The sequence below is a fragment of the Geotrypetes seraphini genome, chromosome 9 (genome assembly GCF_902459505.1).
Source record: "Geotrypetes seraphini chromosome 9, aGeoSer1.1, whole genome shotgun sequence".
Classification (NCBI taxonomy): Eukaryota; Metazoa; Chordata; class Amphibia; order Gymnophiona; family Dermophiidae; genus Geotrypetes; species Geotrypetes seraphini.
In genome coordinates, this window is record NC_047092.1 from 81,537,381 (window position 1) to 81,551,059 (window position 13,679).

The 13,679-nt window shown below is 43.1% G+C and overlaps 1 protein-coding gene across 5 annotated transcripts in view; it reads left to right on the forward strand.

Moving 5' to 3' along the window:
• Positions 1–13,679, forward strand: part of AGK (acylglycerol kinase) — a 518,819-nt gene that overhangs the window by 147,487 nt on the left and 357,653 nt on the right. For 4 of the 5 annotated variants that reach the window (XM_033958385.1, XM_033958383.1, XM_033958384.1 and 1 more), the window contains exon 5: positions 5,860–5,935. The exons of the other annotated variant lie outside the window; for it this stretch is intronic. In XM_033958385.1, coding sequence (XP_033814276.1) covers positions 5,860–5,935 — 76 coding nt within the window. The remainder of the gene's footprint in view (positions 1–5,859; positions 5,936–13,679) is intronic. 5 annotated transcript variants of the gene reach the window in all.

A 13,679-nucleotide genomic window follows, 5' to 3' on the forward strand; every position in this document is an offset into this window, starting at 1 on the left:
ACTGGCCTTCATTTTTCAATATTTACTAATTATCTGATTCTAGATCCTCTGTGTTCATCCCACGCTTTATTGAACTCCGTCACCGTTTTCATCTCCACCACCTTTCTCGGGAGCGCATTCCAGGCATCCACCACCCTCTCCATAAAGAAGAATTTCCTTACATTACTTTTGAGTCTTCCATCCCTCAACCTCAAATTATGTCCTCTGGTTTTACCATTTTCCTTTTTCTGGAAAGGATTTTGTTCTACATTAATATCTTTTAAGTATCTGAATGTCTGAATCTTATCTCCCCTGTCCCTCCTTTCCTCTAAGGTATACATATTCAGGGCTTCCAGTCTCTCATCATACGTCTTTTGGCGCAAACATCCTATCATTTTCGCCGCCCTCCTCTGGATCGCTTCAAGCCTTTTTGTGTCCTTCGCCAGAAATGGTCTCCAAAACTGAACACAATACTCCAAAACTGAACACAATACTCTCACCAACGACCTGTACAGGGGCATCAACACCTTCGTTCTTCTACTGGTTATGCTTCTCTTTATACAGCCCAGCATCCTTCTGGCCGCGGCCACCACCTTGTTGCACTGTTTTTTCGCCTCTCGATCTTCGGACACTATCACCCCAAGGTCCCTCTCCCCATCCGTGCATATCAGCCTCTCCTCTTCCAGCATATGCTGCTCCTTCCGATTATTAATCCCCAAATGCATTACTCTGCATTTCTTTGCATTGAATTATAGTTGCCAGATATTAGACCATTCCTCTTTTTGTAGATCCTTTTTCATGTTTTCCACTCACTCCTCGGTGTCTACTCTGTTACAAATCTTGGTATCACCGTAAAAAGGCAAACCTTTCCTACTAATCCTTCAGCAATGTCACTCACAAACATATTGAACAGGATCGGCCTCAGCACCGAACCCTGAGGGACTCCACTACTCACCTTTCCCTCCTCCGAGCGATTTCCATTAACCACCACCCTCTGGCGTCTGTCCAACAACCAGTTTCTAATCCAGTTCTCCACTTTGGGTCCTAACTTCAGCCCTTCAAATTTATTCAAAAGCCTCCTATGTGTCAAAGGCTTTGCTGAAATCTAAGTAAATTACATTTAGCATATGTCCTTAATCCAGCTCTCTGGTCACCCAATCAAGAACATAAGGATTGCCACTGCTGGGTCAGACCAGTGGTTCATCGTGCCCACCAGTCCGCTCACGCGGCAGCCCTTAGGTCAAAGACCAGTGCCCTAACTGAGACTAGCCTTACCTGTGTACGTTCTGATTCAGCAGGAACTTGTCTAACTTTGTCTTGAATCCCTGGAGGGTGTTTTCCCCTATAACAGCCTCCGGAAAAGCATTCCAGTTTTGTACCACTCTCTGGGTGAAGAAGAACTTCCTTAGTTTGTATAGAATCTATCCCCTTTTAACTTTAGAGAGTGCTCTCTAGTTCTCTCTACCTTGGAGAGGGTGAACAACCTGTCTTTATCTACTAAGTCTATTCCCTTCATTATCTTGAATGTTTCGATCATGTCCCCTCTGTCTCCTCTTTTCAAGGGAGAAGAGGCCCAGTTTCTCTAATCTCTCACAGTAGGGCAACTCCTCCAGCCCCTTAACCATTTTAGTCGCTCTTCTCTGGACCCTTTTGAGTAGTACTATGTTATTCTTTATGTACGATGACCACTGCTGGACACAGGTTCGTTTGACAAGATTTATCTTTTGTAAAGCCATGTTGCCTCGGATCCTGTAACCCATTAGATTCTAGGAAGTTCACTATCCTTTCTTTCAGCAACACTTCCATTATTTTTCTAACAACCGAAGTGAGGCTTACTGGCTTGTAGTTTCCCGCTTCATCCCTGTGACCAGTTTTGTGAATCTGCTCTTCTCTAATCTCCAAGAACCACTTCTGTCTCCAGGGATTTGTTGAACAAGTCTTTAATAGAACCCGCCAGAAGCTCTCTGAACTCCCTCAGTATCCTGGGATGGATCCTGTCCATTCCCATCATTTTGTCCACCTTCAGTTTTTCAAGTTGTTCATAAATGCTTTCTTCTGTGAACGGCACAGAATCTACTCCATTTTCCCATGTAACTTTGCAAGACAATCTCGGTCCTTCTTCAGGATTTTCTTTCATGAACACAGAGCAGAAGTATTTGTTTAGCACGTTTGCTTTTTCCTCATCACTCTCCACATATCGGTTCCCAACATCTTTTAGTTTAGCAATTCCATTTTTCATCTTCCTCCTTTCACTGATATATCAGAAAAAATATTTGTCTCCCTTTTTTACATTTTTAGCCATTTGCTCTTCTGCCTGCGCTTTCACCAGGCATATCTCCCTCTTGGCTTCTTTCAGTTTCCTTTCTGTACTCTTCTTCTTGGTTTTATTTATATTTCAGGAACGTCAACTCTTTTGCCTTTATTTTCTCTGCCACTAGTTTAGAGAACCATGTCGGTTTCCTTTTTCTCTTGTTTTTATTTATTTTCTTCACATAAAGTTCCGTAGCCATTTTTATAGCTCCTTTCAGCTTAGACCACTGTGTTTCCACTTCTCTTATGTCCTCCCATCCTAACAGCTCTTTCTTCCGGTACTCTCCATTTTATTAAAGTCCGTACGTTTTAAATCTAGGACTTTTAGTATTGTGCGTCCGCCTCCACTTTAGCTGTTATATCAAACCAATCCGTTTTATGATCGCTACTTCCTAGGTGAGCACCCACTCGTACATTAGAAATACTCTCTCCATTTGTTTAGGACCAGATCCAATATTGCTTTTTCCCTCGTGGGTTCCGTCACCATTTGAAAGGCATCCACAAACTCTCTACTTCTTTCCAATCTGCATCCGGCAGGATGAAATTTCCCAAGAGCAGCACCTCCTCTTTCTTTCCAAACTTTTTGCTATCCACAATCAGATCTTTATCAATTTGCTGTGATTGAGTCAGAGGTCTGTAGACTACACCCACATGGATAGAAGTTCCATCTTTTCTTTTGAGAGCAATCCATATCGCTTCTTCCTCTCCCCAGTTCCCTTGCATTTCCGTCACTTGGATATCGATCTTTACATGGAAAGCTACTCCTCCACATTTTTGACCATCTCTGTCCTTTCTAAAAAGATTATATCCTGGTATGTTTGAGTTGGAGGACACTTTTATTAGTGCACATCATTCTGGTTTGGACAATTCCATTCTGTCTTTTGCATGTTTGCAATCCATCCATGGGATTCACTGAACCACGTCTCTGTGATAGCAACAATATCCAGGTCCAGCACAAGGAAGAGGGAAGATCTTCGGGCCCCGGCATGTCCTGTGCTTTGGTGCTGGTGCCAGATAGGGGTAAGAGTGGGTGGGTGATGCCAGATCGCGGCAGGGGTGCGACGCAAGTGGGGGGATGCTGGATTGCGGGGGGGGGGGGGGAGAGTGGATGGCCTTGGAGGGGGGTAAGGTGGAGCAGCGCCGGTGGCCTCGGGGAGGGGAGTAAGGTAGAGCAGCGCCGGTGGCCAAGGGAAGGGGGGAGGAGGTGGAACGAATCAAGTGAGTTTCCCTTACATCCTATGGGGAAACTTGCTTTGATATACGAGTAAATTGGTTTACGAGCATGCTTCTGGAACAAATTATGCTCATAAACCAAGGTTCCACTATTTAAGAGAAGAAAGAGAAAAAAAAGAAAAGAGGGTTGAAAGAAGGCAATTTAAGTTGTGCAAAAATTGCGCACAAAGGAGAAGCAGTTAGGAGAGATGAAAGAAAACACAGTTCCTTCAGAACCTGGTGTGCTTTTTCTCAGTTGACTTGGCACCACTTTCTGTGATGGTGTGGGGACCAATTAGCATACATAGCCTAAACTTGTTGCACATTCTTGAGAGGACCATGTGGCAGGACCAGTATTAGAAAGTTCTCAAAACATGGCTACTTCTCCAAATAGATATTTGTTATGGTGAAAACCTTGAAGAGGTCGTCTTTAACAAGACCAGGCCCACTGCCATATTGTTAAGAAAATTAAGAACTTCTTGGCCCAAAAACAAGCAAAATTTCTGGACTGGCCAGGAAACAGTGTACACATGAATCGTATCGAGAATGTTTGGAAGATCTTTAAGGACAAGATGCATGACTGCTTTGTCACAAACGTGCAGCAACAAATGGAGAAATTGTTAACAAGAATTTTTCCACAACAAGAACATCAAAAAGTATTTAAAGAATATGATTTAAGGCATTCCAGATCCTATAAAGGCAGTGATAAAGGCACACTGTGGATGGACAAAGTATTGACATTGTAATGACCGGTATCCAAATTTTACATAAAAATTGAGAAATGTAAGAGTTTAATTTTAATCTACTAAACATATAGAGGGGCATAATAAAAAAAACCCGTCTAAGTCCCCTTTTGGCCTAAGGCCCTAAACGTTGAAAGTAGAAGCAGGGAAAATGTCCATTCTCAAAAAAAATGTCCAAAAGGAGTTGTTTTTTTTTATAATGGCCTGCCATTATGTTCAGCTGTTTAAAAGCCCAGACCACCACTACGTCTACACTTACAACATATAATCAACAAAAAAGTGCCTAAGTCCCAAACGCTCAACACACGAGCTTTTAGGCAAAGGAGGAGCCAATCCTTCGCCTAAAAGCTGGATTCTGTAACCGGTGTATGTTAAAAAGTACACCTGTTACAGAATCCACCTCCCCCGAGCACTGCCATGATCCATCCCCCCTGAGGAGGGAGCCCAAGCCCTCCTGCCCCAGCGATTCCCCCGACTCGATCGCAGCAGCCACCATCAGCTCAGCAGCCCCTTTTTCGGCACTTATACTTGTTTTGACTTGGTCTAAGTCAAAACGTATAAGTGCCGACTAGGCAACCTGCCTAAACCTTTGGTTATACCTGCTGTATGCCTATGTCTAGGTCGGCCCACCGCCCGCCCTTTCCCCTCTTCTAAAAACGCCTCTTTTCGCTCTATGCTTTTAGAGGCAGGGGAAAGGCCTAAACTGTTTTTAGATATGTCTAAAACCAGCTTTGGTTATGGGTACTTGGACGATCAGGCTTTTTGATTGTCCAAGTACCCATTTAGGCCACTTTTTAGACCTTTTTTAAAAAAATTTTTATTATGAGCCCCATATTGTTAAATTATATTGTTAAATTTTACATTTTTCTGTATTTTGCAATGAAATCTGAGTCATTTTCAATAAAAACAACACGTTATAAAATCCATAATAATTTGGACAGCACTGTACATGAAAGGAAAGCAAATAAATCTATATAAGAACATAAGAATTGCCGCTGCTGGGTTAGACCAGTGGTCCATCCTGCCCAGCAGTCCGCTTACGCAGGGGCGTTTTAAACTCTATGGTTAGAATCTATTTAAGAAAAATAGGTGATAATATTATGGATTTTAGATGACATAATAAAACCTCATGGTGGTGAGAGAGAGTTGTCTCTCCAGTCCTTACGTACTCTAAATAAGTTGTAATATTGTGTACATTTATCACACCTATTCTGGAAGACCCATTGACTATGAAAGATAACCAATAATTTTATGTAGTTTTTAAGAGCTGGATATTCAAACATAACCTATTGGGTTTAGTCAACTTGTAGCTGAACAACTATCTGGATTAAAATTTCTGGCCTATGTTTAGGCCTGCTGCTTTCCGCATGATACACCATAGGATGGGTAAATAAATAGCAAGAGAATTTAAATGAGCAAAATAAATACACAAAATAATTTAATTGTGCTCAGTGACATAAACATACTTTAAAAACCAGTGGAAGACACGAAAAATATGTTCAACCATTGGATGGGGCCATGTTTTCTGGTAATGATAGTGATGCTCACTGCATTTAATAAATGGAAATATTTTGTTATTTTTTGTTAGTAAAATAATTTTCTCCCATGTTTCTAGCAAAGCCAGAGGCCTATTTGAGAAAAATGCTGCTCCACTCTTACACCTGGCTGGCATAGATGTGACAGTAGTGAAGGTAAGAGAAGCTTTCACTAGGCTGATCTCTGCAGGTATCTTTGCCATGCCCTACCTCGGATAAGAACCTATCACAAAGGGCAGATGAGCTTGGAGCTTGAGAAACATTCACTTAATTTTAAAATTTGATTCAGCAGTTAATTTTTGAAGGCAGGTGTTGTAAGAGAGAGCTAGGGAAAATATCTCTCTTATCCCAGGACAAGCAAGCAGCATAGTCTCACATCTGGGTGTTGTCATCCATGGAGCTCGGTAAGGACAGTGCTAAAGTGTACTGTCACTTTAACATATTCAGAAGTCTCAAGACCACCTATATAGCGCATGCGCGAATGCCTTCCCACCTGACACTGGCTCACAGAGTCGTCAGTTTTTCGTTTACCACAGAGCTAGGTAGACGTGTTTTTGGAGTCATTCCTAAAGCGCATATTTTTCTCCTTTTTTGTGCCTTCCTATTACATTTTTTACTTAATTTTCCTTAGCATTTTTTTTTCTTTCAATCTCAGATTATTTTCAGAAATTTTTATTTATTTTTTTCTTTCTTCCGTATTTGGGGTATTTTAGCTCTCATCTGTCTTTTTATAACAAGAGGCTACAGCACTATTCCACTCTCGATGAAAATAGAAGAGCTTCATTAGACTTGCCTTGTGGATGTTTTTCCTTCCATGTCAAACCTTCTAGTGGCTTCAGAAGGTGCTCTCAGTGCAACAGGGCCATCTTAGTCACTGATCTGTGCAAGGGTGCGATCAGTACCTTGATCCTGAGCATCGAGTAGACTCTTGTACTCACTGCTTTAAAAATGCTTTGAAGGCTCAACAAACAGCAGTTCGGGACTTTTTCCCTTCCATGATGTCCACTGCCATAGTAAAGTCTTAGTCTTTGGTACCACTGACATCCCTTCGATAAAGGAATCGTCGCCTCAGGAAGACCATTCTACTACCTCCGCCACACTTCATCTCCTGGAACTTCTGGGTTTTCCAGTCAGTACCACTTACTTCGTGCTTACCTGCCTTAGCAGTGACTAGATACACTACTCTGTATGCAGGTCTCTGCTTTTCAATCCATCTCAGCTTGACAGATCAGTGTTCTCCCCAGGGCCTTTTAGCCAGGCGCACTGCCCAGCTAATTTAGATGACCGCCCGGCTAATCCTTCTGCTGCCGCCAATGCTCCTTCCCGGGCTAACTCTCCGCCGAAAATTTTGTTTGACGCCTGCCTTTTTTTTTTTTTGCCAGCATGCTTTTACTTGCTTTGGGCCTTCCTCGTTGCTGGGTCCTGACTACTTTGTTTCCGTGAAGGCAGGACCCGGCAGCGAAGAAGGCCCGAAGGAAGTAAAAGCAGTAAGTTGTAAGCTTCCCTCCGGGGCTCTATCGTGTGCGTGCCTGCTTCCCTTCTCTTCTCTCCGAAACCGGAAGTTGCGTCCCGTGGGGGGGAGGGAAGAGAAGGGAAGCTGGCATGCACACGATAGAGCCCCAGAGGGAAGCTTACAACTTACTGCTTTTACTTCTTTCGGGCCTTCCTCGCTGCCGGGTCCTGCCTTCACAGAAACAAAGTAGGCAGAACCCGGCAACGAGGAAGGCCTGAAGCAAGTAAAAGCAGCAAGTTGTAAGCTTCCCTCTGTCGCTGACCTATGAAAGATAGGTCAGCGATGGAGGTAAGCTTACAACTTCTCTAGCGACTCTACCGACGGGTTTGTGAGCTAGGAGGGATGGGAAGAGAAATGCTGCTGCTGTACCGAATAGGGGAGGGGAGGGGAAAGAGAAATATTTTGCTGCTGCACCCATTTTGGGGGGAAGGGAAGAGAAATGTTGCTGCTGCACCCAATGTTTTTGGGGGGAGGTGGAAGCGAAAAGCTGGTGCACCCAATGGGGGAGGGGAATAGAAAAGCTGCTACTGCACCCAATTGGGGAGGGGGGAAGGGAAGAGAAGTGCTGTGGGGAGGGGTGAGGGGAAGAAAAGTGCTGCTGCAGCACCCAATTGGGGAGAGAGAGGGGAGAAGGAAGACCAGGGAAGGGAGAGGAGAGGCAAGAGATGCCAAGACTAAGGGAGGGAGGGAAAGGAAAGGAGCTACCAGACCATGGAGGGGGGGGAGAGATGTCAGCGCATATGGGGGGAGGGGGAGGAGGGAGATGCCAGGGAATGGGGGGAGAGAAGGGAAGGGGAAGGAGATAGAGATGCCAGACCATGGGGTGGAGTGGGAAGGAAGGAAGGAAAGGAGAAGAGAGAGATGCCAGAGCATAAGGGAGGGGGTGAAGCTGAAATGAATCATGTACAAATGAGAGAAAGGGCACAAGATATACCGTTTATTGAAGGGACATAGAAAGAGGAAAGATGCCATATGGAACAGAGAAAGGGCGGACACTGGATGGAAGGGGCAGAGAGAGAGTGGACAGTAGATGGAAGGGTTAGAGAGGGAGAGGGCAGAGGCTGGGTGGAAGGGGCAAAGAGAGGACAGATGTTGCATGGAAGGGAGCGAGGACAAACGTTGAATAGAAAGAAGAGAGCGAAGAGAAGATAATTAAAGCAGAAACGACAAAAGGTAGAAAAAAAATTTTTTTGTTGCTTTACATAGAATTAAGTAGTATTGTAACTGTATTAATTAAAATTTATAAATAGGAAATTGAAATAAGGCAGTTTTTTGGGGGATTAAACCCCTTTCCTCAGGTCAGAACAGGATACCATAACAGCAGGGATGCCCAAATGGTCGATCACAATCGACCAATAGATCGTAAAGGCAATGTGAGTCGATTGCGTTGCCTTTGCAATCTTTTTCTTCTTGCCTCCCCAAGCCAGGCCAGGCGCGTACAAGTGCCAGACTCACAAGACTTCACCTCTGACGTCAATTCTGACGTCGGAGAGGTAGTTCTGGGCCAGCCAATCACTGTCTTGCTGGCCTGGAACTTCCTCTCTGACGTTAGAATTGACATCAGAGGTGAAGTTTTGTGAGTCCGGCGTTTGTACGTGCCTAGCTTAGCTCAGGGAAGCAGGGAGAAATTGGCGTGGTGGCTTAGGGGGTAGGGAAAGAATCGGGGAAGTGGAGAAATCGGCGCGATGGCTTGGGGGGGACAGGGGGAGATAAAAAGAAAGAGGCAGGGGGAGAGAGAGAGAAAAAAAAGGCAGAAATAAAGAGGGGGCAGGGGGAGAGAGAAACAGGCAGTCAGGGGGAGAGAGAAAGAAAAGGGAAGTGGCAGAAAGAAAGAAATATTGGATTTACAGTCAGAAGAAGGAAGTGCAACCAGAGACTCATGAAATCACCAGACAAAAAGGTAGGAAAAATGATTTTATTTTCAATTTAGTGATCAAAATGTGTCTGTTTTGAGAATTTATATCTGCTGACTATATTTTGCACTATGGCCCCCTTTTACTAAACCGCAATAGTGGTTTTTAGCCAGGGAGCCTAATGAGCATCAAGAGCAGCGCAGGGCATTCAGCGCATCTCCCTGCGCTAAAAATCGCTATTGTGATTTAGTAAAAAGGGAGGGGGTATATTTGTCTATTTTTGTATAGTTGTTCCTGAGGTGACATTGCATAAAGTCAACTGCCTTGACCTCTTTGAAAACCCGCAGAATATAAGTGATAATTAACATTTTCTCTGCGTACAGTGTGCTTTTTAAAATTTTATTGTTGGTAAATCATTTTGACTTGGTCATTTTAAAAGTAGCTCGCAAGCCCAAAAAGTGGGCATTCCTGCTGTAGAGCCATTCTTGTATGATTGGTTGAGCTGTATTTATCTTTTTTGTTGTTGTTTAAATTCATGGAGAAATAAATGGCTAGATTGAACCTAATAACTTCATTAACGCCTTTCCCTTTTTTAAACCTCTATACCATTTGAAAGAGGGCAAATATCTAATTATTCCTTTCTAGAATTGGATGCTTCTTAAATTTAGTAAAAATATTCTGGCACAAGTGTCAAACCTTTAAAAAGGAAGTCATATTGCGCATTGGAAAATAATAATAATTAACTAATAAAAATAGTACACATTTAGGGCTCCTTTTACTAAGTTGCAAAAATTGTTTTAGCGTGTGCTTAGTGCGTGCAGAATTACCACGCGCGCTAGACAGTAATGCCAGCATTGAGCTGGTGTTAGTTTCCCCACGTAGCGCGGGAGTTTGCACGTGCTAAAAATGTTAGTGCACCTTAGTATAAGAGGGGTTAATTTTCCCCACCACAAAATTTCCCCATCCCGTCCCACCCAGCTACTTTTTCATGCCACCCGGCTGGAAAAAAATTTCTGGGGAGAACACTGCAGATGATGCGCTTATTGGGTTACATGGCATCAACAGCTTATGTAATAATAATAATAATAACTTTATTCTTATATACCGCCAACAATCTTGCGACTTCTAGGCGGTTTACAGCAAAGAATATTGCAATGTACATCTGATAGTAACAGCATTAATGATAATAACAACAGTTATGTACTGTAGGGTCGTGAAGTACCTTGCGGTTTGCACAGGGTTGGAAGTTAGTGATTGGGGTTAACAGTTTACAAGAACAGATTTGGGGAGTGATTACGAGGGGGGTTATTGTCCTTGTTCGTTGCCTAGGTATTTTGTGAACTGGTATGTTTTCAGGTGTTTCCTGAATTCTCCATAGTTGTTTGTGTGTGTAATTAGTTTTTCTAAGTCTTTGCCCCATAAGGCTGCTTGATAGGATAGAAGTTGTTGATGGTATCTCTTATATTTGCATCCTCTGGCTGGTGGGGAGACGAATTTCAGGTGTAATCTTCTCTCATGTCTGTTGGTTGGGTATGAGAAGAGGTCTGTTATGTATTTAGGGGCTAGACCTGATAGTACTTTGAAGCATAGACATCCCAGCTTGAACTTCGTGCGTGCCTCCATTGGTAGCCAGTGCAGGAGTCGGTAGGAAGGGGTTATATGATTGGACTTCTTCAGCCCGAAAATCAGCCTGACTGCTGCATTTTGTATCAGTTGTAGTCTCTGCATTTGCTTCTGGGAAATTGCCAGGTGGGTGATGTTACACTAATCAAGGTGGCTTAATATTAGGGATTGTACCAGTATTCTGAATGCTGAAGCGTCGAAGTATGCTCTTATGGACCTAAGTTTCCAGAGAGTGAAGAACCCTTTTTTGACTAGGGAGTCCACATGGTCTTTCATAGTTAGACCTTGGTCTAGTATTACCCCCAGAACCTTCATTGTTGGTTGGATGGGGTAGTTAAGATTGTTTATGCGTAATGATTTTGTCGTGATATTTGAGAGTGGCGAGGCTATAAAGAATTTAGTTTTATCTGAATTGAGTTTCAGTTTAAATTCTGAGGTCCATTGTTCCATCAGGTTTAGTGCTTGTGTTGCTGTGGGGGTGATATCGGAGGGAGAAGTATTGAATGGGATAATGATTGTGAAGTCATCCGCGTAGCTGAATACTTTTATACCCTGTTGGGCCAGCTGCATGCCTAGTGAAGATATATAGACGTTGAAGAGTAGTGGGGATAGAGGGGACCCCTATGGAACGCCTGATGGGTTTCTCCATGTTTTAGAGAGGCTGCAGTTGAAGCGTACTTGATAGGTGCGGGATGTGAGGAATCCTCGGAACCAGTCAAGTACTTCACCTCCAATGCCGATTGCGTCTAGACATTGTAGCAATTTTTTGTGATCCACCAGGTCAAAGGCCGAGCTCATGTCAAATTGCATGATTAAGGCATTATGTCCCTTGCTGAGTAAGTTGCGTGAGTATTCTAGGGTTGCTGCGATCACCATCTCTGTGCTATACAGAGGTCTGAAGCCAGACTGGGTTTCATGTAGTAGCGAGAACTGATCAAGGTAGTCCATCAATTGGGTGTGTACTAAACCTTCCATTATTTTTACGAAGAATGGAATGGATGCTACCGGTCTATAGTTAGTTACTAATGATAGGGATTGTTTATGATTTTTTGGAATAGGGGTGATTATAATGTGACCGTTTTTCGTTAGGAATTTTCCGTTTTTGAAGTTATTGGTCATATTATTCCACAGTGTTAGTTTGAAGTCTAATGGCGCTGCTTTCATAATATTGGGGGGACAGGGATCAAGGATGCAGTTTGATTTAGTATATTTGTTGTAAAGTTTTATGAAGTTGCTCCATTCTAGATCCTGAAAGGAGTTCCAGAACATATCCGCTGGTATTTCATTTGCATGTATGTTGGTTATTTGATTTCCATATGTGTTGTTTGTTGGGCAGTTGTTTCTTAGGTTCACAATTTTTGAGTTAAAGTGATGTGCTAGATCATCTGCTGTTGGAAGTTTTGTGTCGTGTTTGGATTGGATGTGGCGTGTGGTATCAAATAAATTTTTTTGTAATGTCATTTGCTTACCTGAATCTCAGACCTGCTCATTGGACTGTAACCTGTCAGTGATCCCAGGGCACAGCCTACTTTCCAGCGTGTCCAGATCTCCTCTACGCCTCATTGGTTTCTCTGGTGGTGCTTACAACAAACACACCTATCCAGAGGCCTATTGTTCCATCAGAAGATTCTACTAACAGATGTATGCATTGGGAACCCATCTGAATGGCCTCTGCACTCAGGGGTCTTGGACCACTCAGAAAGGATCTCTTCACATCGCTCTCCCAGAACTTTGAGCAATTCGCAATGCTCTTTATACCTTTTAAGATCCTAAACTAAACCTTAGGTTTGTATTCTGCATCCTCTCCACAATCGTAGAGCTTGGCACAGTTTACAGGAGCTGGGATAGAAAAGGAACTCCAATGAAGGGTTATAGGAACTTAGTATAAAGAATGTTTAGAGGGGCTTAGTATACCAGAGAGGGAGGAAGTATTACATTTTTGAGAATAGCCAAGTTTTCAGATGTTTACGGAAAAGTTGGAGGGAGCTCAGATTCCGAAATGGATAGGTAAGGTTATTCCAGAGCTCAGTGATTCTGAAGGGGAGGGATATCCCTAGTTTTCCTGCATGGGATATGCCTTTTAATGAGGGGAAGGATAGTTTTAATTTTTCGGTGGATCCTCTTCTTTACTGGATATTTCTCATCAGATCAGACAACCAAGTTCTATCATCACACATAGAGGCACAGGGTCTTTTCTCCTATGCTAAGAAGCAGGACATATCTGGTTTTGGGTACTCTCATGTAATCTCTTCCTCAAAGTACGTGTTTAGCGGGCAAATGCAATGCTTTTGCCAACAGGCTTAGCAGATTCCTTCAAAAGTTTTACATCAACTCTTCCTGGCTTGGCGACTCCACAAATAGTTCTGTGTGTGTCTCCAGTAATCACAAATATTCTCCTCATCAGCTGGAATCGGACGCCTTTCACCTAGATTGGACAAACAAATTGATGTATGTGTTCTCCCCAGTCCCTCTAATAGCAAAGACCTTTTTCATACTAAAGCAAAAGCCCCTTGGCATACTAATCCTCATAGCCCCTGAGTGGCAGAGACTGGCCTGGTTTTCTTTTCAACTGAATGTGTCATTCCGCTGTGCACCTCTTCATCTCTAGACACAGAGGAAAGAGTGTGGCGCAGTGGTTAAAGCTACAGCGTTGGCACCCTGAGGTTGTGGATTCAAACCCATGCTGCTCCTTGTGAAGTTGGGCAAGTCGCTTAATCCTCCCATTGTCCTAGGTACATTAGATGGATTGTGAGCCTGCTAGGACAGACAGGGAAAAATACTTAAGTTCCTGAATAAATTCATGTAAACCATTCTTAACTCCCCAGGGAGAAGGGTATAGAAAATTGAATAAATAAATTCCCTTCTCCATTCAAATTTATGGTCTTTACATTTCACAGCCTCTCATCTCTTG